Source organism: Suncus etruscus, chromosome 1, assembly GCF_024139225.1.
Source record: "Suncus etruscus isolate mSunEtr1 chromosome 1, mSunEtr1.pri.cur, whole genome shotgun sequence".
NCBI classification, from domain to species: Eukaryota; Metazoa; Chordata; class Mammalia; order Eulipotyphla; family Soricidae; genus Suncus; species Suncus etruscus.
The window spans coordinates 32418099-32440521 of NC_064848.1; the positions used below are offsets into that span (position 1 = coordinate 32418099).

A 22423-nucleotide genomic window follows, 5' to 3' on the forward strand; every position below is an offset into this window, starting at 1 on the left:
AAATTAAAAAAAGATATATAAATTTAAATTTGAAACCCCATGAGTTCAGAATAAATAAATAAATATCAATACTGGAGATTTAAGAGGTGGTTAGCTGTCATCCAGGAAAGTTTATCTGAAAAACAAGGTATTTATCCTCAATGCTGGCCTCATCATGACTTGTAATTTAAAAGCCATAAAAATGTTCATCTTCAGAAGGCCATTGCTAAAGTACTGTCTAAGAGGAAACAAAAGATGTCAGAAATTTCCACATTTATAGCACCAGGCAGGAAATGTAAGGTGTAAGTTGCACTCACTCAGAGTTAACTCTGTAATTGTGTAAACCAGGAAGTGAATGCCTTCATAAATTGTTGACCCCCACAGGCCACATAAAATTAACTCTAGGAATTTAATAGAATGACATATTCTGGACCATCTCTCAAAATTTGGTTACTCTCACTTTGAGATCAGGAAAGGAGATAGTGACTTTGACTCAAAAGAAAGTGCATGTGTAGAGAAAGAAAGAATAGTGCACTGACAGGATTAATTAGGACAAAGATGGCACAGACAGAATTTATGAATGGCATTTCAGAAATTGAGATAAATAACAGAAGGTTCAAGAAGGCACTGAGTGAAGACAAATTCATAAAATTTGCACAAGAAATTGGTGTAGAAAAAGAGGGACAAAGAGGAAAATAAATGCTTTGGATAGGAAATCAATACAAAACCAGTACTGCAAAATGTAAGTACTTGATGTTTAAGTGTTTTTCCTTTGACATAAGAGATTTGAGTTTTTTGTTTGTTTGTTTGTTTGGGCCACATCAGAAAAACACAAAAGTGATGCTCAGGGGTTACTCCTGGCTATGTGCTCAGAAATCACTCCTGGCTTGGGGAACCATATGGGACACCGGGGATCGATTCCACGTCTGTCTTGGGTCAGCCGTGTGCAAGGCAAACACACTATCACTGTTATTGCTCTGGCCCTGACATAAGAGGAGATTTGTATAAATTAAACTGTCAACAAAACAGACATACACAGATATTGTAAAGAAAATCACCTTCTACCTAAGGCCAAGTAGAAATGAGTCTGTCTAGATGGTTTTTTCTCAAACTGGGTTTAATAGAGAACCGGCAGGATAGGGAAGACAGGGGTCTTCTCGGAGAAATCACTAGTCCAGTAAACAGTTCTTTCAATGAACCAACCACCAATAGCTGCCACACTCCAGCCAGGGTGTGGGGAGCTAGGGGTCATATCATCCCTCTGCAACTGCCTCCATATTAGTTACCAGGGGTCTCTATTTGACAGATTTCTCCTCGCTTTTCAGGGAGTGTCATTCAAGAGATATAATTACTAAAGAGCTTTATTAATACAGAATTACTTTGCATGAAAATATCATTACTAAACTCAGTTTGAAACATGAGAATGATGCCACAATGTAGAAACTTGAATCATTTCAATTAAACACTAAAACCTTTGGAAGGCCAAGCTAGCTCTATGACTCATTTGTGATTTTTTTAGTTTTCATAAATCTTCATTAGAAATAAAATGTATACTGGGTGCAGATTGATAGCACAGTGGTAGGGCATTTGCCTTACACGTGGACAACATAGGAAGGAAGGAAGGAAGGAAGGAAGGAAGGAAGGAAGGAAGGAAGGAAGGAAGGAAGGAAGGAAGGAAGGAAGGAAGGAAGGAAGGAGAGGAAGGAAGGAAGGAAGGAAGGAGGAAGGAAGAGGGAGGGAAGTAAGGGAGGGAGGGAGAGAAGGAAGGAAAGAAAAGAAGGAAGAAGAAAGAAAGAGAAAGAAAGAAGGAAAGAAAGAAAGAAAGAAAGAAAGAAGGGAAAGAAAGAAAGAAGGAAAGAAAGAAAGAAAATTACAAAGAAAGAAAGAAGAAAGAAAGAAAAAGGGAGAAAGAAAGATAGAAAAGGAAGAAAGAAAGAAAAGAATGGGAGAAAGAAAGATAGAAAGAAAGAAAAGAGAGAAAGAGAAGAAAGAAAGAAAGAAAGAAAAGAGAGAAAAGAAGAAAGAAAGAAAGAAAGAAAGAAAGAAAGAAAGAGAGAAAAGAAAGAAAGGAAAGAAAGAAAGAAAGAAAGAAAGAAAGAAAGAAAGAAAGAAAGAAAGAAAGAAAGAAAGAGAAAGAATGAAAGAAAGAGAGAAAGAGAGAAAGAAGAAAGAAATAAAGAAAGAAAGAAAGAGATAGAAAGAAAGAAAGAGAAAGAAAAGAAAGAAAGAAAGAAAGAAAGAAAGAAAGAAAGAAAGAAAAGAAAGAAAGAAAGGAAGGAAGGAAGGAAGGAAGGAAGGAAGGAAGGAAGAAAGAAAGAAAGAAAGAGAGAGAGAGAGAGAAGAAAGAGAGAGAGAGAAAGGAAGGAAGGAAGGAAGGAAGGAAGGAAGGAAGGAAGGAAGGAAGGAAGGAAGGGAGGGAGGGAGGGAGGGAGGGAAGGAGGGAGGGAGGGAAGGAGGGAGGGAGGAGGAGGGAGGAAGGGAGGGAGGAGGGAGGAAGGGAGGGAAGAAAGAAAGAAGAAAGAAAAAAAGGAAAGAAAGAAAGAAAGAAAGAAAGAAAGAAAAGAAAGAAAGAAAGAAAGGAAAGAAAGAAAGAAAGAAAGAAAGAAGAAAGAAAGAAAGAAAGAAAGAAAGAAAGAAAGAAAGAAAGAGAGAGAGAGAGAGAGAAAGACAGAAAGAAAGAGAGAGAAAGAGAGAAAGAGAGAAGAGAGGAAGGAGGAAGGAAAGGAAGGAAGGAAGGAAGGAAGGAAGGAAGGAAGGAAGGAAGGAAGAAGGAAGGAAGGAAGAAGGAAGGAAGGAAGGAAGGAAGGAAGGAAGGAAGGAGGAAGGAAGGAAGGAAGGAAGGAAGGAAGGAAGGAAGGAAGGAAGGAAGGAAGGAAGGAAGGAAGGAAGGAAGGAAGGAAAAGAAAGAAAGTATGACCACAAAGTCAAATTATTCCCACTCCTTGATTGAATTGTCTTCGTTGGGACTTGATTACAGAAATAAATCTCCCCTAGGCATAATAAATAACACATAATAAAGCAGAGAGTGATTTTCTCAAACAAATTACAAGCTCCTAAGATCAGAAACACATTCTCAAGTGGTGACACATCTGCAGAGACAGCCCTTTTGCTTCCTTGACTTAAAGCTTGGCTCTCAGCTTTAAAGCCTCTTTCATCTTTTTCACAACTGATAGGTCCCCTGGTCCCTCAGGCCAGTTGTCATGATCTGTAAATAAATAAATAAATAAATAAATAAATAAATAAATAAATAAAACCTCTAATCACTTCTTTTCTCATTTGTGATATTAAACCTCTAGTGAGCCTCTCCTTTCTCAACAAGAAAAAGGAAGCTGTTGTAATGAATGATAGATATTTAGAGGAAAGCCCAGAAACTAGCTTTTAGAGATGTTCCCCTTGCTGAGCCCCTGATTTCTCATCCGATGAAGGATGAACAACATTTTCTCTTCTTTTAAATCCACAAGTCAGGTGCTAGAGCAATGGTACAGAGGTTAGAGCTTGCCTTGCTTACAGCCAACCTGAGTTCATTCTCCATATAGTCCCTGAGCACTACTAGGAGTAACCCCCTGAGTATCACAATGTTTGACCCCCCCCAAAAGAATAAACACACAAATTAAATGTGTGTCCCAATATACAGTTTTGGGAATACTATGTCAATTAAATAAGGCTTACATTCTTAAGAAGAATAATTTTTTTTGTTGCTTTTTGTATTTGGAACCACAACTGATGGTGCTCAGGAATTACTTATGACTGTGTTCAGGGATCATTTCTAGTGGTGCTCAGTGGACCAGATGGAGTGCCAGGATGGAACCAGGATTGGCTGCTTACAATACAAGTACTTATCAACCTTACCATCTCTCCAGCCAGTAAGAATAATTTTTAGGGCCCAGCGAGATAGCACAGAGATCCAGAACCTAAGGTGGTTGGTTCGAATCCCGGTGTCCCATATGGTCTCCCATGCCTGCCAGGAGCTATTTCTGAGCAGACAGCCAGGAGTAACCCCTGAGCACCACCGAGTGTGACCCAAAAACAAACAAACAAACAAAAAAAAACAAAACAAAAAAGAATAATATTGCTTTAGAGTGGGCATATAGAGTGACTTCTCCAGTATTTATCTTTTCCAATGGCCTCAGTTTTCATTTAGGAATTCATGAAGTTCTGGAAAGGGGCCTCCTTAATCAATAATCTCAGACTGTCGGGTTTTTTTTTTTTTTGGTTTTTTGTTTGTTTTGGGGTCACACCTGGGTGGCAGTGCTCAGTGGTTAGTCTAGGCTTTGCACTCAGAAATTATTCCTGGCAGGCTCAGGGGACTCTATGGGGTGCCAGGGATTGAACCGGATCAGCTGTATGTAAGGAAAATGTCCTAACCTCTGTACTGTGATTATTGGTTAACTATGAACATTTTGCATAAGTGGTGATATAACAAAGGGAAATCTCAGAATAGTATTAGAAGACTAGAACAAAATTCTTCAGCTCCTAGGGATAAAGATAAAGATAAAAGATCAGAGCTCATATTTTGCATACAAGAGGTCCAGGTTCAATCCCAAGCACTCCTTTGTCCCACACACACTGCCAAGAGAGATGCCCAAGTCCAGAGCAGGTCTAGCTCCTGAGCATGGGTGAGTGTGGTCCCAAGAACAACAACAAAAGTCATCTTCACTCCTCTGCAGACAATTACATTTGAAGAAAGAAGCAGGAAACTTCAGGAATAGCAGGATTTAGTTCCTTAGATCAAACCGAACTGTCCACATGCAAAGCAAGTACCCACTCATAGTCCCTCCATCCCAGAAAACCCTATCTTTAAAGAAATCACTTAAGGAACTCTGACCACCTGACATAGAAAGGTGTCAAGTTGTGGTGACTCATTTCTATAGTACTCACCTGGTACATAAAATGAATGATTGTACAAGGACTGGCCCCCATCCACATTCACCAACTGTCCAGTGATAAAGGAAGCTGCTGGTGAGAGTAGGAAGCACACCAAGGGAGAAATCTGAAACAGAAACACAGGTTAAGTAAAGCACACTCTCTCCATTTGGGGCTGCTTTCCATTCTGCGTGAACACATCTCAAACACAGGACTACAATGAGTTCAATGTGTGTGCCTCATGAGCTGAGCTAACATGGGTGACTGTCTTTCTCCATGTGAGCATTAGTCAAATCAGGTGACTAAGTGGCAAGAGATGAAGGAGCTTATGACAGTGTTTAATGAGTTAAATGATGTGAAAAAGCTGAAAACAAATGTAATTCTCATTACAAACAATCCAGTTTCTTCCACTCCCTGAATTGTCAACCCAAACTGGATATTTCAGTACCACCACATGTATCATGTGGAATTAAACTGAGGAGAGGCCCTCTCATTTGTTATAATAATGTGGTTACAAAATGTTATAATAGCTTGAGAGAATAAAAATGACCTAGAGTTACGATCTCCAACCTTCAAAAAAATCACTGATCATAGTAGCCAGAGCAAATACCCAGAGGTAGGGTTTTGTCTACTAAAGCCAATGCTCTCTCATTCTTTATGTGAACCCCCTCCATATACATATGCCCCCTATTCTAGGGCCCCTTCCCCATTCTTTTAACTCATTAAATAAATCACTGGTTTGGCCTCATTTATTTTATAATTTATATTTTCAGGGCCTTTGTTTCTTTTCTTAAAAGAAAATTATTGAAGAGAATGTAATTGTGATGCTCAGGTGCTATTACTTCTTGTTCTGTGCTCCAAAATCATTCCTGAATATGTTTGGAGTGATCAGCAGAGACATGAATCAAACATGGGTCAGCCATGTGCAAGGCAATTGCCTTTAACCTTCACTCTCTCTCTCTCTCTCCAGAAGTTAATTTTTTTCTTACTTCCTTTCTTCTTTCTTTCCTTCCCTTTCTTTCTTTCTTTCTTTCTTTTCTTCTTTCTTTCTCTCTCCCTTTCTTTTCTTTTTCTTCCTTCCTTCCTTCTCTTTCTTCTTTCTTTCTCCCCCTCTTTCTCTATTTTTTCTCTTTCTCTTTCTTTCTTTCTTTTTCTTCTTTCTTCTTTCTTTCTTTTTCTTCTTTCTTCTTTCTTTCCCTTTCTCTTTTCTTTTTCTTTCTTTCTTCTTTTTCTTTCTTCTTTCTTCCTTCCTTCTTTTTTCTTTCTTTCTTCTTTCTTTCTTTCTCTCCCCTTTCTCTTCTTTTTCTCTTTCTTCTTTTTCTTTCTTTCTTTCTTTCCCTCTTTCTCTTTTCTTTTTCTCTCTTTCTCTCTTTCTTCTTTTTCTTTCTTTCTTCTTTTTCTTTCTTTCTTCTTTTTCTTTCTTCTTTCTTCCTTCCTTTTTCCTTCCTTCCTTCCTCTCTCTTTCTTCCTTCCTTCCTTCCTTCCTTCCTTCCTTCCTTCCTTCCTTCCTTCCTTTCTTTCTTTCTTTCTTTCTTTCTTTCTTTCTTTCTTCTTTCTTTTCTTTCTTTCTTTCTTTCTTTCTTTCTTTCTTTCTTTCTTTCTTTCTTTCTTTCTTTCTTTGTTCTTGGGCTACACTTGGTAGCACTCAGAGGTTACTCCTTTCTCTGCATTCAGAAATCACTCCTAGCAGGCTCAGGAGACTATATAGGATGTCAAGGATTGAACCTGGGTCAGTCCTGTAGCAAGGCAAGGCAAATGCCCTACCCACTGTGCTTTCGCTGAAGCCCAGGACTTAGCTTCTTCTTTTTTTTTTTTTTTTTTGGTTTTTTGGGCCACACCCGTTTGATGCTCAGAGGTTACTCCTAGCTAAGTGCTCAGAAATTGCCCCTGACTTGGGGGTACGATATGGGACGCTGGGAGATCGAACCACGGTCCTTCCTTGGCTAGCGCTTGCAAGGCAGACAACTTACCTCTAGCGCCACCTCGCCGGCCCCAGTACTTAGCTTTTTAATTTGCATATAAGTTTAAAATATCTAACAAGCCAACCAAAGACTCTGTCAGGTACTGTTTTCCCTTTACTAGGTATTTAAAAATACAGAAAAATCGAGGACTTTCTTGTTAAATCAAGTTAAATCACAGTTCTTACCCCAGTCCCTAGGCATGTCACTGAGAAGCAGTTGGATCTATCGTGGTATGAAAGTTCTGCCCAAAAGGGGGCAATAGTGGATAAAGAGAGATAGTACAGCAGGTAGGGCACTTGCCATGCATGCTAGCCAATCTAAATTTAATCCCTGGAATCCCATATTCAATATTCAATCCCTGGAATCCCACTGAATCTGGTACACTCAGGAGTGATCCTTGAGCATACCAAGTGTGTCCCCAAACAAACAAGTGACACATGTGTGGGAAGACATAATAATGTGGAAGCAAGATAGGAACTCTAGGAAACAAGAAAGAAGAGACCCAAACTCTCCTCCTGAATATCACAGAATTAAATTCCATTTCTCCTTCTCTTCACAGCCAAAACTTTTGAAGGTATAATCTATATTTGTACAAAGTCTGATCAGTTAAACAGGGGTGGTGTGGGCTTACTCCTATCTCTGCGCTTAGCACTCATTCCTGGCAGTGCTGGGGACTGCCATATGGGATACCAGGGGACAAACCCAGGTGACTGTGTGAAATGCAAATACTCTACCCACTATACTATTGTTCCAGCCCCCTCTTTTTTAAGTTTTTGGTTAGTACTCAGTGATGCTCAGTGGTTACTACTGGCTCTGCCCTCAAGGATCACTCTTGGACATGCTCAAGGGAACATATAAAGTTCTGGGGAGTGAATATGGGTTTCCACATGATGCCATACCAACTATATTATATCTTCAGTCCCTTAAAATATTTTTTATTAGAAAGTGGTTGCCCAGGGGTTCTTGGATATAAAGGGTGGAAAACCTAAGGTGGCACCTCGGTGCTCAGTCACACTAGATACCATATTCAGTTTGCACTATAAAAATGTCTTGATAAAACACTTTAACATACCCTTTATCTCTAGGTTATGCCCTCTATTAGGACCTGAAGCATGTGATCAGCCAGAGCCCTGAAGCAGGCAACTGTGATCCACAGACTCAGATTATAGGGCCTACTCATCGAACACGTTCAAGCAAACTAACATTTCCTTTCTCTTTTCTTTTCTCTTCTCACTACTTCTTTCTTTTTTTTTAATGGGGGGCACACCCATTTGACGCTCAAGGGTTAATCATGGCTATGCGCTCAGAAATCGCTCCTGGCTTGGGGACCATATGGGACACTGGGGAATCGAACACTGGGTGTCTACCTTACCTCTAGCGCCACCTTCCCGGTCCCTCACTACTTCTTTCTTTCTCCCTTTTCTTCTTCTACCTTTTCCTCCTCATTATCATCAATTCAATCATGTCAAATAAAAAACACACTGCTACTTCCTCTTTAGGAAAGGAAATTTGATATATATAATGTGCTGCGGACAATACTGCATAGAGTAACCACCTATATAGGTAGACCTCACTAAACACATTGTTTAGTACTCAAGATGTGAAACCTACATGTATCCAAAATTGCTCCAGTCATCACCTAATCCTGAAACCCTCATACAGGGAGGCCCAACCCCATTACTAACAAAATCCCTAGAAATTGAGAAAATCTCCCAACTTTGACACACTGGCCCAATCTCTCTTAGTTGATCTATTAGTTTCTTTTTTTTTATCTATTAGTTTCTTTACCTTACTTGTACTATATTTACCTATCTTTCTGTTCTCATCTTATTTCTTGCTCTCCCCTTCTCTTTTTCTTAAGCTATACCTAAGCTAACTATTGTATGTTTATATGTGGGCATGAGCACACAGAGATAGGACTCCTCCATGAGAGCCAAACCTAAATTGTAAACAACCCATACCTATAGTGTATATGCCCCTATATACTATCCACTCTCCCTCCTTCAGAAATCTGACTATCCCTTCACCCCCCCCAATCCCAACCCGATTTCCCACCTTATTAAAACTCTTCACCCTCAGTTCTTAATCCATTAGGCATCAAGACCAACCTCCTACTCCAAAAAGCCATTACCTAGCACCCAAGCAAAGGGACACCCACTTAGACCCACACCTCGTCCCGGACAAGAAACTACAACCAACACCCCTGCTGACTCATGCTGTGTGGCCCTCCTTCTTACCTCTCCCTAACATAGACTGGTTTGAGACCAAACTCAGTTCCAAAAGGATCCCCACTGCAAGAACTCTACCCAAGACCTCTCTGCCGCAAATCTTTTCTCAATCTCAAGAAGACCAGGGTGTGTGATGAAAATACGCCCTGGATCCCACACCCCACAAGAAAAATCTCAAAAGACAATGGGGAAGTCTATACTTCCTTCTTAAGTTTAAGACCTATATAATACTACCTCTTAGTCTGTTTTTCCCCAAATGTAAGGTAGTCTCCTGCATCACTTTGTTTACATTTAATTACATTACATTAATTACATTATATTTAATTACATTTTTAATTAATTTAAAAACTTCTTTTTTCTTTATATATATGTGACTATATATTTTTGTCTTGTTTCTGTTTTCTTCTCTTCCCACCCCCAAATGCACCAGCAATATAATGTAGCACCATTTCTTCCTGCAAAGGCATACTAGAAAAAGGGGAAAATCTTACTTATAAAAACAAGCTCTTATCTACTAGGGATAAGAACTCATACTTTTTTACAATACAGGGGCACCTCCCACCTTGACCATAGGTCATGTGGACCCAACTTAGACCCCAGGTGATTAGACAGCAACTGTCCAACCTTGAACCCTGGACTCCAGACATAGAAATGACACAGTTCTCCACAACAGATCCAGGAACCAAACCCATCAGGGACATCTTTAATACTGCTCTGGCACCAACATGTGCCAGTTTTGATATGATATCCTGACAACGAGAAAATGGGAACAACTTGATCAAAGAACAAGTTGTCCTACCTCACCATCTAACGATAAGACAAAATTAAAAGACTTGACGTTCTTTGATCTGTGCAAAAGCCAAGATCGCTATCTACAGATGACTGACTGTGACATGGGCAGAAAGTATCCTGGGACCAATAAAAGAGCCCTAGTCTAGGTTTTGGTCTACGATCTGCACTACAACCAAGATCTCTAATTACAGAGGTCTGACTGAGACAATTGCAACTGAATGGGTCTTCTGGAAACATAACGAAAGATTCTATCCCAGACTCCATCCTAGGATCAGCACAATGACCAAGACCACCAACTACAGAAGACTGATTAAAAGGACAGAGAAGGAACAGAACTTCTAGAACTGCAAAGAAAGACTTTATCATAAGCTCCATTCCTTGACCTATGCATATACCAAGATCTCTAGATACAGAGGTCTGATCTTTATCACCCATGACGGAGCAGGTCTTCCATACACCACAAAAGCACCTAGGGGAAAGTAAATGAACATGCAAGGAGTCTGTAGTTATTCCCATAACAGTATACTTCAAGGGTGGAGAAATCCTGTATCTCTTATGCCAAGGGAATTCCCTTTCTAATGTCTCCAATATTTACTGTTGCCTATGCAGGAAAAACAAAGACAAAAACAAAACAAAACAAAACAATAAAAACAGCACAAAGTAATCTTTTTATTTATTTATATATTTTTTTGGTTTTGATGTTTCCATTTTTTTGTGCTCTGTTTTGTTTTTATTTCAGGACCATGGTTATTATGTGGTGCTTGTATTTATTGCTGTAATGCCCACTGGATAGTTTGTTTGATACTTCTTTTTGTATTGCTGTGATGTTTCTCTTCCTTTTTCCCTTTTTTTTTTTTCTCAAACTGATGTTGAGAGCCTCTAGAAGGACTCTGCCCATTTTCAGCTTATTTGATTTTTACCCCATTTTATTGTTTTCTTTTCTTCAAACAGAACCATATAACTTGAACCATCTAGTTCCACCTCTCAAATTGAGGGGGAAATAATGGAGGGTACCAAGACCAAACAGTTATATGATCACTAAGTAGTAAGCTAGACACAGAGGGGACCACTTATACTAGCAGCTCGGGGGTTAAGGATGGGGGGATATAGGATGCAAGCTGGGAATGGGGGTGGAGGGAGGACAACTTTGATGAGGAATTCCCCTGATTCAATGTTAATATGTACCTAAAATATTACTGTGAACGATATGTAATCCATTTAAGTCAAAATAAAAATTATTATGAAAAGTGGTTGTCTTCCCTCTAGAAAAAATGCAGATGAGGCAAAATAGTAAGGCAAAATATTCTTATTTGAAGAACTATGTAGAGAAGGAGGAGATAGGAAAGGAATGAGAAAGAGAGAAAAAAAAGAGAAAGTATATATCTTAGGTTTAGATGCAGGTGAGTGTCCAAGACAGAAAAAGCTGAAATTTAAAATTCTAATACAATTCATATGAATAAAATACAGGTTCTAAATAAAAATTTAATGTATCATATAAAAATGTTTTTAAACTCCTTTGATTTTAGAATATAAATTCTATCACAGTTTTCAATATAAACATCAATTAACTGAGTCTTTGAAAATTAAATAGGTAAATATTCTATAGTTCAGAAATCAAAGTTACAATTTCAGACAGGAATGTCTAGCTATGCTCACTAAAGAATTACTATAGGGGGCCGGAGAGATAGCATGTAGGTAAGGCATTTGCCTTGCATGCAGAAGGATGGTGGTTCGAATCCCCGCATCCCATATGGTCCCCCGAGCCTGCCAGGAGTGATTTCTGAGTGTAGAACCATGAGTAACCCCTGAGTGCTGCTGTGTGTGACCCAAAAACCAAAACCCCCCCAAAAAAAAATAAGAATTACTATAGAAGGGACCAGGTCTACAACAAGTAGACCCTTGCATTGCATCTAACAGACTTGGTTTTGGTTTCTAACACTAAATATTTTCTCCTAAACATTGCCAGGAGTGATCCCTATGTACTGAATCAGGAGTCAGTCCTGAGAAAAGCCAGTTATTCTAGTACCAGGAATAGTGCCAAATGTACCAGCACTTTGATACTTGGAGGGTCAAATCTCCCACTACTGTTTTCAAAGCACTTTGTGGCTATTTTGTATCAATATTTTTCTAGACAAACTATAGAAGGAACATGCTACATCCCAAAATATATTAATGTACATCATTGGAGAGATAACGCAATGAACTAGAAGTCCAGGTTCAATCTCTGATACAATATGCTTCCCTGAGCACTGCTAGAAATGATTCCTGAGCTCTTTGTCAGGAACTGATCACTACTAGATGTGCCTCAAAAACCAGCACACAAAAATGTAGACATGGTGTTCTTAATTCACATTGATTCCTGAATAAAGACTATGTAAGTAAGTATTCAAAGCACAACTGGATAGTCCTAAGAGACAGGTAGAAGAAGGGAAAAGATTTGATAGCAGTGAGAGTGATTATGTCTTTCACTCAAGCAGACATCAAACGACATGAAATATGGCAAACTTCCAAAGTATAAAAAAAAGTAATTTGGATCAATAATAGAAAGTTATATTACCTCCTGAGGAACTCCAAGTCTCTTAGCTGGGATACTCTTAAAGAACCCTTCAAATAAATCATTTCCCAAATGACCATAGTTGTCCAAAGCAGACTGGGAATAAATTATTCCCTGTTTAAAAATAAAACAGGAACAGAATAAAGGGCATATAATTAATTGCAATTCAATTGTAAAAATATCCGAGCAGTCTATCATCAGATAAAAATTAATTTAAGGGTAATATAAGGAAACATTGCTGAACATTTTTTCAATGTTTTCAAAGGTCAACCAGCCAATCACATAAATGAATTAGCTGAGTATTCATTTTGAGATTCCCTCTACCTTAATAACCAATTACAACTTGGGGTTTTTTCTCCCAGAAATACAAGGATTTCTTAGAGCATAACCCAATAAGTGAATTGTAAGGGCACTTAATTGGGAGCAAAGGCACAATGGGGATCAATTTCCTCTGGCTGATGGCTTTGCTTTAGAGCTTTACAGGTCCGAGATCAAATAAGACTTAGAAAATGCAATATTTCATGGCTAATAACCAAGAAAACAACTAAAAATAAAACATTTAACTACAATTTTCATTAAGAATTTTGATTTAGGCAACTGGGAGAGACTGTGGAAGACCTGTCACCTTTGCATGTTTCTCTACTCTTCTGTCTCCTGAAACTCTCCTGAGAAGGCCAAGAAACCACAGCAGTAAGGCATTTGCCTTGCATGCAGCCAACACATGACAAGACCCCAGTTCGAATCCTGGCATCCCATATGGTTTTCCGAGCCTGCCAGGAGCTACTTCTGAGCCCAGAGCCAGGAGTAAACCCTGAGTACCACCAGATGAAACCCAACCCCCACAAAAAGCAAAAAATTAAATTAAAGTTTAATTGATTTAATTAATCAAATAATTAAAATAAAAAATTAATTATAATTTAGAATTTTAATTTAAAAATTAAAATAAAAACCATTGAAATTAAATTTAAAATTATTTTTAATATTTCACAGAAAATTTTAATATAATTAAAAAAATTTTTTTTTGGTTTTTCAGCCACACCCGTTTGATGCTCAGGAGTTACTCCTGACTAAATGCTCAGAAATTGCCCCTGGCTTGGGGGGACCATATGGGACACCAGGGGATCGAATTGCGGTCCTTCCTTGGCTAGCACTTGCAAGGCAGACACCTTACCTATAGTGCCACCTCACCAGCCCCAAATTTTAAATTTTTAATATAGTAAAAATTGAGAGTCATTGGCCTGATTTAACATTCTTGACAATTTGGTTGTAAATCAAAGAATATTTCGATAATATAAATTAGTCTTTCAAGTTTATTCATTTTTAGAAGTTATCTTTTCTTATATGCAGTCATTAACTAATATCTAATTATTAAAAACAAGAATAATCAAAAGCACATAATTAATCAAGAGCTTTCCTAGAAAACAATTACCTACCGGGGCAACACAGTTGATCCTCACTCCACTGCTAGCCCATTCGACAGCTAAAGTTTTCGTAAGGTTGTAAACACCTTCTCTGGCAGCTCCTGTGTGACTTGCAAAGACAAAAGAGACATACTATAAACTTCTTCAGTCAAATATTTTTCTCACCACCTAACTGATGGGTGTCCAAATAATCTGTCAGACTTCAACAGGAGTTCTGACTATAGTACTGTATTTTTCATATCTGCCATTTCTTTGTTGGGGTTGTTCCTGTCATGCTCTGGGACCAGGAGGTACTTGGAACCTCCTGCAAGCAAAGCATGTGCTCAGTCCATTTATCTATCTCTCCAGACCTCAATCCAGCTTTTTAATAACTACACTTGTGGTTTTCTAGCAAACTTTTTTTTATAGTTTTATTTGAATGGTCTTGGAGAAAACAATCTATTGAGCCAATCAGTTAAGTTATATCATTAACTTCCTTTTTCAAATAAAAATCAGTTTCCAAAATGGGAATTCCCTTTCTTCCCCAATGCTTACTGTGCCTATGCAAAAAAAAAAAAGGGGGGGGGGGGGAATGCCAAACCCTACCACTCCAGCACCCATACTTTTTCTTGTTTTGTTTTAATTTGTTAGTTTTTTACTTTACTTTCCCTCTCTTTTTTCTTCCACTTTTCTCTTTCTTTTTCACTCTTGTGGTTATTATTTAGAGATTTATTTTTATTATTTGGTGGGTCCATTTATTTCTTTTTTTTCCATTTTTCTTTTCTTTTTTTTCTCTCTCTTTTCTTTCTTTTTTTTTGGTAGTAGTCACCAAATTTTTTTCTCCCTTTTTTCTTATCCTTTTTATCTCCAAAGACGGTGGAATAGATGCTCAATCTACAACAAGCTGTAAAGTGGAGACGAGTTGCACTAGCATTCTGGGGGTAAAGGAGGGAGATATGGGATGCATACTGGGAACAGGGGGCGGAGGGAGGACAGCACTGGTGGTGAGAATGCCCCTCATTCATTGTCACTATGTACCATAAATGATGCAGTGAAAGATTTGTAATGCACTTTGGTCACAATAAAAATTTAAAAAAAAGGGGGGGGGAGAAATATGTAGGGGCCAGCAAGGTGGCGTTAGAGGTAAGGTGTCTGCCTTGCAAGTGCTAGCCAAGGAAGGACCGTGGTTCGTCCCCCGGCGTCCCATATGGTCCCCCCAAGCCAGGGGCAATTCCTGAGTGCTTAGCCAGGAGTAACCCCTGAGCATCAAACGGGTGTGGCCCGAAAAACCAGAAAGAAAGAAAGAAAGAAAGAAAGAAAGAAAGAAAGAAAGGAAGGAAGGAAGGAAGGAAGGAAGGAAGGAAGGAAGGAAGGAAGGAAGGAAGGAAGGAAGGAAGGAAGGAAGGAAGGAAGGAAGGAAGGAAGGAAGGAAGGAAGGAAGGAAGGAAGGAAGGAAGGAAGGAAGGAAGGAAGGAAGGAAGGAAGGAAAGAAAGAAAGAAAGAAAGAAAGAAAGAAAGAAAGAAAGAAAGAAAGAAAGAAAGAAAGAAGAAATTAAGAAAGAAAAAAAGAATGAAAGAAAGAAAGAAAGAAAAGAAGAAAGTAAAAAAGAAAGAAAGAAAGGAAGGAAGGAAGGAAGGAAGGAAGGGTGGGAGGGAGGGAGGAAGGAAGGAAGGGTGGGAGGGAGGAAGGAAGAAAGAAAGAAAGAAAGAAAGAAAGAAAGAAAGAAAGAAAGAAAGAAAGAAAGAAAGAAAGAAAGAAAGAAAGAAAGAAAGAAAGAAAGAAAGAAAGAAAGAAAGAAAGAAAGAAAGAAAGAAAGAAAGAAAGAAAGAAAGAAAGGAAGGAAGGAGGCAGGGAGGGAGGGAAGGGAGGGAGGGAAGGGAAGGAAAGGGGAGGGAAGGGAAGGGAGGGAAGGGAAGGGAGGGAAGGGAGGAAAGGGAGGGAAGGGAGGGAGGGAAGGGAAGAAGGGAGGGAAGGGAAGAACGGAGGGAAGGGAAGAAGGGAGGGAAGGGAAGAACAGAGGGAAGGGAAGAACAGAGGGAAGGGAGGGAAAGGAAGGAAAGGAAGGAAGGAAGGAAGGAAGAAAGAAAGAAAGAAAGAAAGAAAGAAAGAAAGAAAGAAAGAAAGAAAGAAAGAAAGAAAGAAAGAAAGAAAGAAAGAAAGAAAGAAAGAAAGAAAGAAAGAAAGAAAGAAAGAAAGAAAGAAAGAAAGAAAGAAAGAAAGAAAGAAAGAAAGAAAGAAAGAAAGGAAGGAGGCAGGGAGGGAGGGAAGGGAGGGAGGGAAGGGAAGGAAAGGGGAGGGAAGGGAAGGGAGGGAAGGGAAGGGAGGGAAGGGAGGAAAGGGAGGGAAGGGAGGGAGGGAAGGGAAGAAGGGAGGGAAGGGAAGAACGGAGGGAAGGGAAGAAGGGAGGGAAGGGAAGAACAGAGGGAAGGGAAGAACAGAGGGAAGGGAGGGAAAGGAAGGAAAGGAAGGAAGGAAGAAAGAAAGAAAGAAAGAAAGAAAGAAAGAAAGAAAGAAGAAAGAAAGAAAGAAAGGAAAGAAAGAAAGAAAGAAGAAAGAAAGAAAGAAAGAAAGAAAGAAAGAAAGAAAGAAAGAAAGAAAGAAAGAAAGAAAGAAAGAAAGAAAGAAAGAAAGAAAGAAAGAAAGAAAGAAGAAAGAAAGAAAGAAGAAAGAAAGAAAGAAAGAAAAAGGAAGGAAGAGAGAAGAAAGAAAGAAGAAAGAAAGAAAGAAAGAAAGAGAAAGAGGAAGGAAGGAAGGAAGGAAGGAAGGAAGGAAGGAAGGAAGGAAGGAAGGGTGGGAGGGAGGAGGAAGGAAGGGTGGGAGGGAGGAAGGAAGGAAGGAAGAAAGAAAGAAAGAAGAAGAAAGAAAGAAAGAAGAAAGAAAGAAAGAAAGAAAGAAAGAAAAAGAAAGAAAAGAAAGAAAGAAAGAAAGAAAGAAAGAAAGAAAGAAAGAAAGAAAGAAGAAAGAGAGAGAGAAGAGAGAGGAGGAGAGAGAGGAGAGAGAAAGAAAGAGAAAAGAAAGAAAAGAAAGAAAGAAGAAAGAAGAAAGAAAGAAAGAAGAAAGAAAGAAAGAAAGAAAGAAAAGAAAGATAAAGAAAAAGAAAGAAGAAGAAGAAAGAAAGAAGAAAAAAGAAAGAGAAGAAAGAAAGAAAGAAAGGAGGCAGGGAGGGAGGGAAGGGAGGGAGGAGGGAAGGAAAGGAAAGGGAGGGAAGGGAAGAAGGGAGGGAAGGGAAGAACAGAGGGAAGGGAAGAACAGAGGGAAGGGAGGGAAAGGAAGGAAAGGAAGGAAAGGAAGGAAGGAAGGAAGGAAGGAAGGAAGGAAGGAAGGAAGGAAGGAAGGAAGGAAGGAAGGAAGGAAGGAAGGAAGGAAGAAGGAAGGAGAAGGAAGGAAGGAAGGAAGGAAGGAAGGAAGGAAGGAAGGAAGGAAGGAAGGAAGGAAGGAAGGAAAAGGTAGATGTAAAATTTCCTATGGAATATTAACTTAGCAGTTCTATCTAAACTCATTTATATTAGTTCATTTCTGTACCTTACCAAAAAAAGATAATAACAGAAGTGATGACCCATTTAGTAGCACCTAGATTTGAACTATAAGATAAAATATAGTGACATTTGGATCAGAGTGGTAGTAGGCACTTGTCTTGCAAACTGCCCACCTGAGTCCAATACCCATATAGCCTCTCAGGCCCCATACAAAGTGATTACTAAGCTCAGAGCCAGGAGAAAACATCTGAGCATCACAGCAGGTGGTCTCAAAACAAAGAAAAAAATTACAGGAATATTCAATAAAATTTGAATATACAAAATCCAGTAAATTTTTAGCACATATATACCCCATACAATACTCAAAACATAGGACAATTATTTGTGTCCAATTTTCATTTCTTACTATGAATCAAGTAACTCATATGAATTATGATATTTTAATATCATATTTTAAAAGATGATATTTTAAATGAACTAAAGTTTAATAATGGGAAATTAAGTACTGATATTCTTTTTTTTTTTTTTTTTTTTTTTTTTTGGTTTTTGGGCCACACCCGTTTGACGCTCAGGGGTTACTCCTGGCTATGTGCTCAGAAATCGCCCCTGGCTTGGGGGGACCATATGGGACGCCGGGGGATCGAACCGCGGTCCTTCCTTGGCTAGCGCTTGCAAGGCAGACACCTTACCTCCAGCGCCACCTACCCGGCCCCAAGTACTGATATTCTAAACTCATTAAAGGCATCAACTATCTTAAATTAAGGAATTTTCTCTATTTGTTTAACAAAATCCAAAGATAAGAAAGGAAAAGAAAAGTGAGAGTGCTTACGCAAATCTTGGCATTCCAACTTTAATAGGGACAATGATGTTGACAATAGACCCTCCGTGCTTTTTCATCCAGGATTTGTAAGCTGTAGGAGACAGACAATTGGCAATGTTGTTAGTGCCTAAACCTATTTCTAGCCTCTATTCCAACATACTGCTTATATACAAATTTATCAATTTATACTTTCTTTGAGGAGTGCCTCCTAAGCAGTGTTCAGGATAGCAGGAAGTGGCCTTGTGTTTTTAGCAAACCAGGTTGAGGATATGGTAACGTTCAGGCCCATGGTGTGGTGGGGTTAGGAGGACCACCAGTACCACCCAGAAATACTTGGTTTATACCCTAAGATGCTTAGAGTTCAATGGTGCCAGGGATCAAATCAGCCTTCATGTACACTACCACAGTTCTCTTTCCTTTCTATAGCAGACCTGATTAGACAACTTATATACCATAAAATTCAAGTATCCTACACATATCTTTATTTTTTACAAGAGTTATGTAACCATCTCTAATCTAGTTTGAGATTCTTTCCATTACTTCAGACAGTTATTTGCCCATTTATACCCCAATTCTTTCCTAGGGAACACTCATCTATTTTCTGATTCCATTCATTTGCTTTTTCTGAATATTAACACAAATGGAATCACACAAGGATTAACAGTATAGCATGTAGGAGCAGCAGTACAGTGCCTGCCTAGTACTAAGGCAGTTGACCAATGTCTAGTCCCCAATATGGTCTACTGAATGAGCAGTAGTGATCCCTGAATAGAGAACCAAGAGTAAACCCATATGAACCAAAAACAAGCAAAACAATGGAATCACTCGAAATATAGTGTTTAGTGTCTACCATTTCACTTAGGATGATATGTGTGAGGTTTAGATATGTTGTAGTATGAATCAATATTTACTTAGTATTACTTAGTATTTACTTAGTATTACTTAGTATTCCATTGCATGAATATGCCAGCATTTATTTGAAGCATTTGACTGTTTCTACTCTAGGATAATTATGAATACATTTCTTTGTATAAATGTTAAATCGGGCTTCAAGTACCAAAGCCAGGACACTGGAGAGACACAGTTCCAGAAGCAAACATCTATATAGGAAATAATCCACACACAGTAAGAGGATGAAATGGGTTCAGGAGTTCTAACATACAAGCCTTCCACTCCTAAGAGCAGGAGACTCAGTGGAAAGTCCAAAACTGCAAGAGAGCATTTTTTTCTGAAACCCAGGGTATTTATTAGGAAGAATCAGACCACACACCCAGAGGTGGAGATTAATTGGTCTAAACATTCAAAGATGTTTCCAACTAATGAGTAACAAGCCATATACCATGTGGGATGGCATCCAATTAATCCCACATATAGACATGATTTTGAATGTTGTGGGTAACAAAATTGCTGCCTAGTAGTAAAATCGCTGGTTCCTATTGGAATCCTATGTTTAACATTTTTTAAACCAGAAATATATTAAGCTCCTAGATTCCTAATTCTATGATTGTCTAACTCTTTTTTTTTTCTTTCAATTTTTGGGCCACATGCATAAAGCTGAGTCATACTCCTGGCTTTGTGCTCAAGAATCACTATGGTAGTGCTAGGGAGACTAGGACTCTGCAGATAAGAACTAGCATTGGCCTCATGCAAGGCCAATATGTCTGCTAGACTATCTCTCCAGCTCACTTGCCTAACACCCGTTTTCTTTTGGGGCAATACCAGGCACTGCTCATGGCTAACTTCTGGCTCTGTACACAGGATCATTCCTGGCAGCACTCAGTGTACCTTATGAAGCTTGGGATCAAGTCTAAGTTGACCAGATGCAAGACAAAAACTTTACCCATTGTACTTTCTTGCGCCCCAGTTCTACTTTTTGATTATAGTCATCCTAGTGGGTGCAAGGTAGCATTTCATTTAGATTTTTACATACATGTCCTTAATGACTAATGGTGTTGGACACTTTCCTATGAATTTTTGCCTACTCATTTATCTTATTTAATAAAATATTTCAAAATATTCCCCCATTTTAACTGGGTCATTTTCTTATTATTGAATTAATGAGTTTTGTATATTCTGTTTACACATATTGAACACATATGATCTTTGGAAAACTTTTCTGCTTCTATTTTAGTTTTACCATATATTTTACAACTCTGGATCATATTTGAGTTCCTCCCCCTGATACTTTTCCATGGGTCATGCTATCAAGACATTTGAGATACTCATGAAATACCAATAAAAATCCAGGATATTCTCTGTGTTGATAAGCTGGCTATAAGTCAGAGGTTCCTATAGTCTTCTCTATGAATTTTATTTGATAAGACTTGGAGTTTTAGAGTACTCAGGAAACCAATCACTCAGGAAATCACTTGCAAGACTATTAGTTTATTGTAAGGAATATTAATGGTTAAGCATCAATAACCAGAAGAAATAAACAGGACAAAATCAGAGCAAAAAGAGCAACTGACTTCCTGAATTTAGCATTAGTTCAAAGACATGTGGCAGTGTTCTGATTCACCAGTCTAAAAGCTGCTTAAACTTTGGGGTATAGAAGTTTGGGGGTCGGTGGGGCTCATAAAATGTGCTTAGGGTATTCAGAGATCACTCACGGTGATTTTTGGTCAACAATAATTCAATTCATGGGCCTCAGGAAACAGTGTTAGCACCTGTAGTGCTGGAGATTACACAAGCCACCCCATCTGGGCATGGGGGTTTCCAAGGTTGTACCTGGTCATGCCTCCGAGACCAAGAAGTGATAGAGGAGTCAGCAGGAGTCAGCTACATGGAAGGCATACACATCACTGTACTATCTTTCTTGCTCTGATTACATTTAATATGTGAGAGAGAAAGAAACCACCTCATTTAAGGGTCTGCCTTTTGGAAAGGTTCTATACTGGAATAGTCAATCTTACATATCATAGTGAATATATTGCTTAGTAAAGATGAAACCTCAGAATAGCTTAAGATTTGAATTTGAAATATTAAAAATAAAAAGTCCAGCAAGTGTGGGGATAAAAGCTCAGTATTTTATCATAAAATTATTTTTATTATCAGGTAAATACCTTGAGTCACCAAAGCTTAGGAGTATAACATTACTACTTATCAAACAGAACCTTTAACCCAAAATTATTCATGCACACTAATTATTTTTAATCACAAAGATAGAGGACTCTGGCGTTCTGCCATAATATTTGGTTGAATTAACAGATCCTAACAGGTTTGTTGTTTTTCAAATAAAATAAGGACTGGAATTTTCTTTTATGTTATGAGTATCTTTTATAATTATGTCTCTATCCTTAGTTTTTCCTTTATAATTTTTTCATAAAATCAAATAATAAGATTCTCAAAATTTATATTTATAAATATTGTCAAATTCCTAGGCAGAGAGGTGAGAATTATTTATTGACATCTGAAGTGACTGGAATCAAACCCAGGTCTAGCACATACACAGTATGTGCTTTATTTCTGAGCTTTATCTCTGCCCTCTGACTTCTCTGTGATGTTGAAATAAGATAGCTTGACTTTGTGTTATTGACAACACTTGCCTGCTTTGCACATGTAAAAGGTGCCTCTCAGATTGGTTTCGATCACAGCATCCCATCCCTTTGAACTGATGTCTTCTGTAGAAGCAGTAAACTGGCCTCCTCCATTATTTACCAAGAAATCAATCTTACTGTAAATATCTAAAGTAGATTTAACCAAATTATTCACCTAAAGAAAAATATAAAAAGCAAAATTATTAATAATATACCTTCTCACTTGGACCAAATCCTTGTTCTAGGAGTCTCTCAACTTGCCATCTCTCACATTGCATGGTAAATTTGAGTCCCCCAATCCTCCTAAATCATAAACCTAAAGTTGTCGTTGGAATGACTACATTTGCTCAAGGACCTGAATCATCTTTAAGTAGGATAGGTGTCCACGGTGGTATTAACTTGTAAGATGCCGATCCAAAATAATGGAACATGAATAAATAGGGTTATATGTAGGTTTTAAAGTTATTTAAAGGGCAAATAGTTTAAAAGATAGTCGTCTCAAGCTGCAAACACGTCCATGTTTTTTCTTTCTTTCCTATCCGACTTCTTACATCTTCTTATGAATTTACTAGCTCAATGAATCACTAGCAGAACATTTTTCCTTTACAAAATGTTTCTATAAGCGACTATAAAAGAACCCAGGGGCAAAACAGATAGTACACTGGGAAAGGCTTGTATGTGGCTAAACAGGGTTTAATCCTTGGCATCAGATATGGTCTTACAGTGGAGTGATCCCATACACAATGGCAGGAGTAAGTCCTGACACAGCTAGGTGTGAACCAAAATCAAAACATGTTAGGCTAAGGAGACACT

The 22423-nt window shown here is 38.5% G+C and overlaps 1 protein-coding gene across 1 annotated transcript in view; it reads right to left on the reverse strand.

Annotated features, from left to right (window-relative positions):
• Nucleotides 1–2952: 2952 nt before the first annotated feature.
• The window catches only part of LOC126001469 (peroxisomal trans-2-enoyl-CoA reductase-like), a 28253-nt gene continuing 8782 nt past the window's right edge, over nucleotides 2953–22423 (reverse strand). The window contains exons 3-8 of the mRNA XM_049768782.1: nucleotides 21620–21785; nucleotides 18084–18165; nucleotides 13811–13907; nucleotides 12381–12491; nucleotides 4858–4969; nucleotides 2953–3184 (exon numbers count right to left, since the gene is read on the reverse strand). Coding sequence (XP_049624739.1) covers nucleotides 3099–3184; nucleotides 4858–4969; nucleotides 12381–12491; nucleotides 13811–13907; nucleotides 18084–18165; nucleotides 21620–21785 — 654 coding nt within the window. The 3' untranslated portion in view covers nucleotides 2953–3098. The remainder of the gene's footprint in view (nucleotides 3185–4857; nucleotides 4970–12380; nucleotides 12492–13810; nucleotides 13908–18083; nucleotides 18166–21619; nucleotides 21786–22423) is intronic.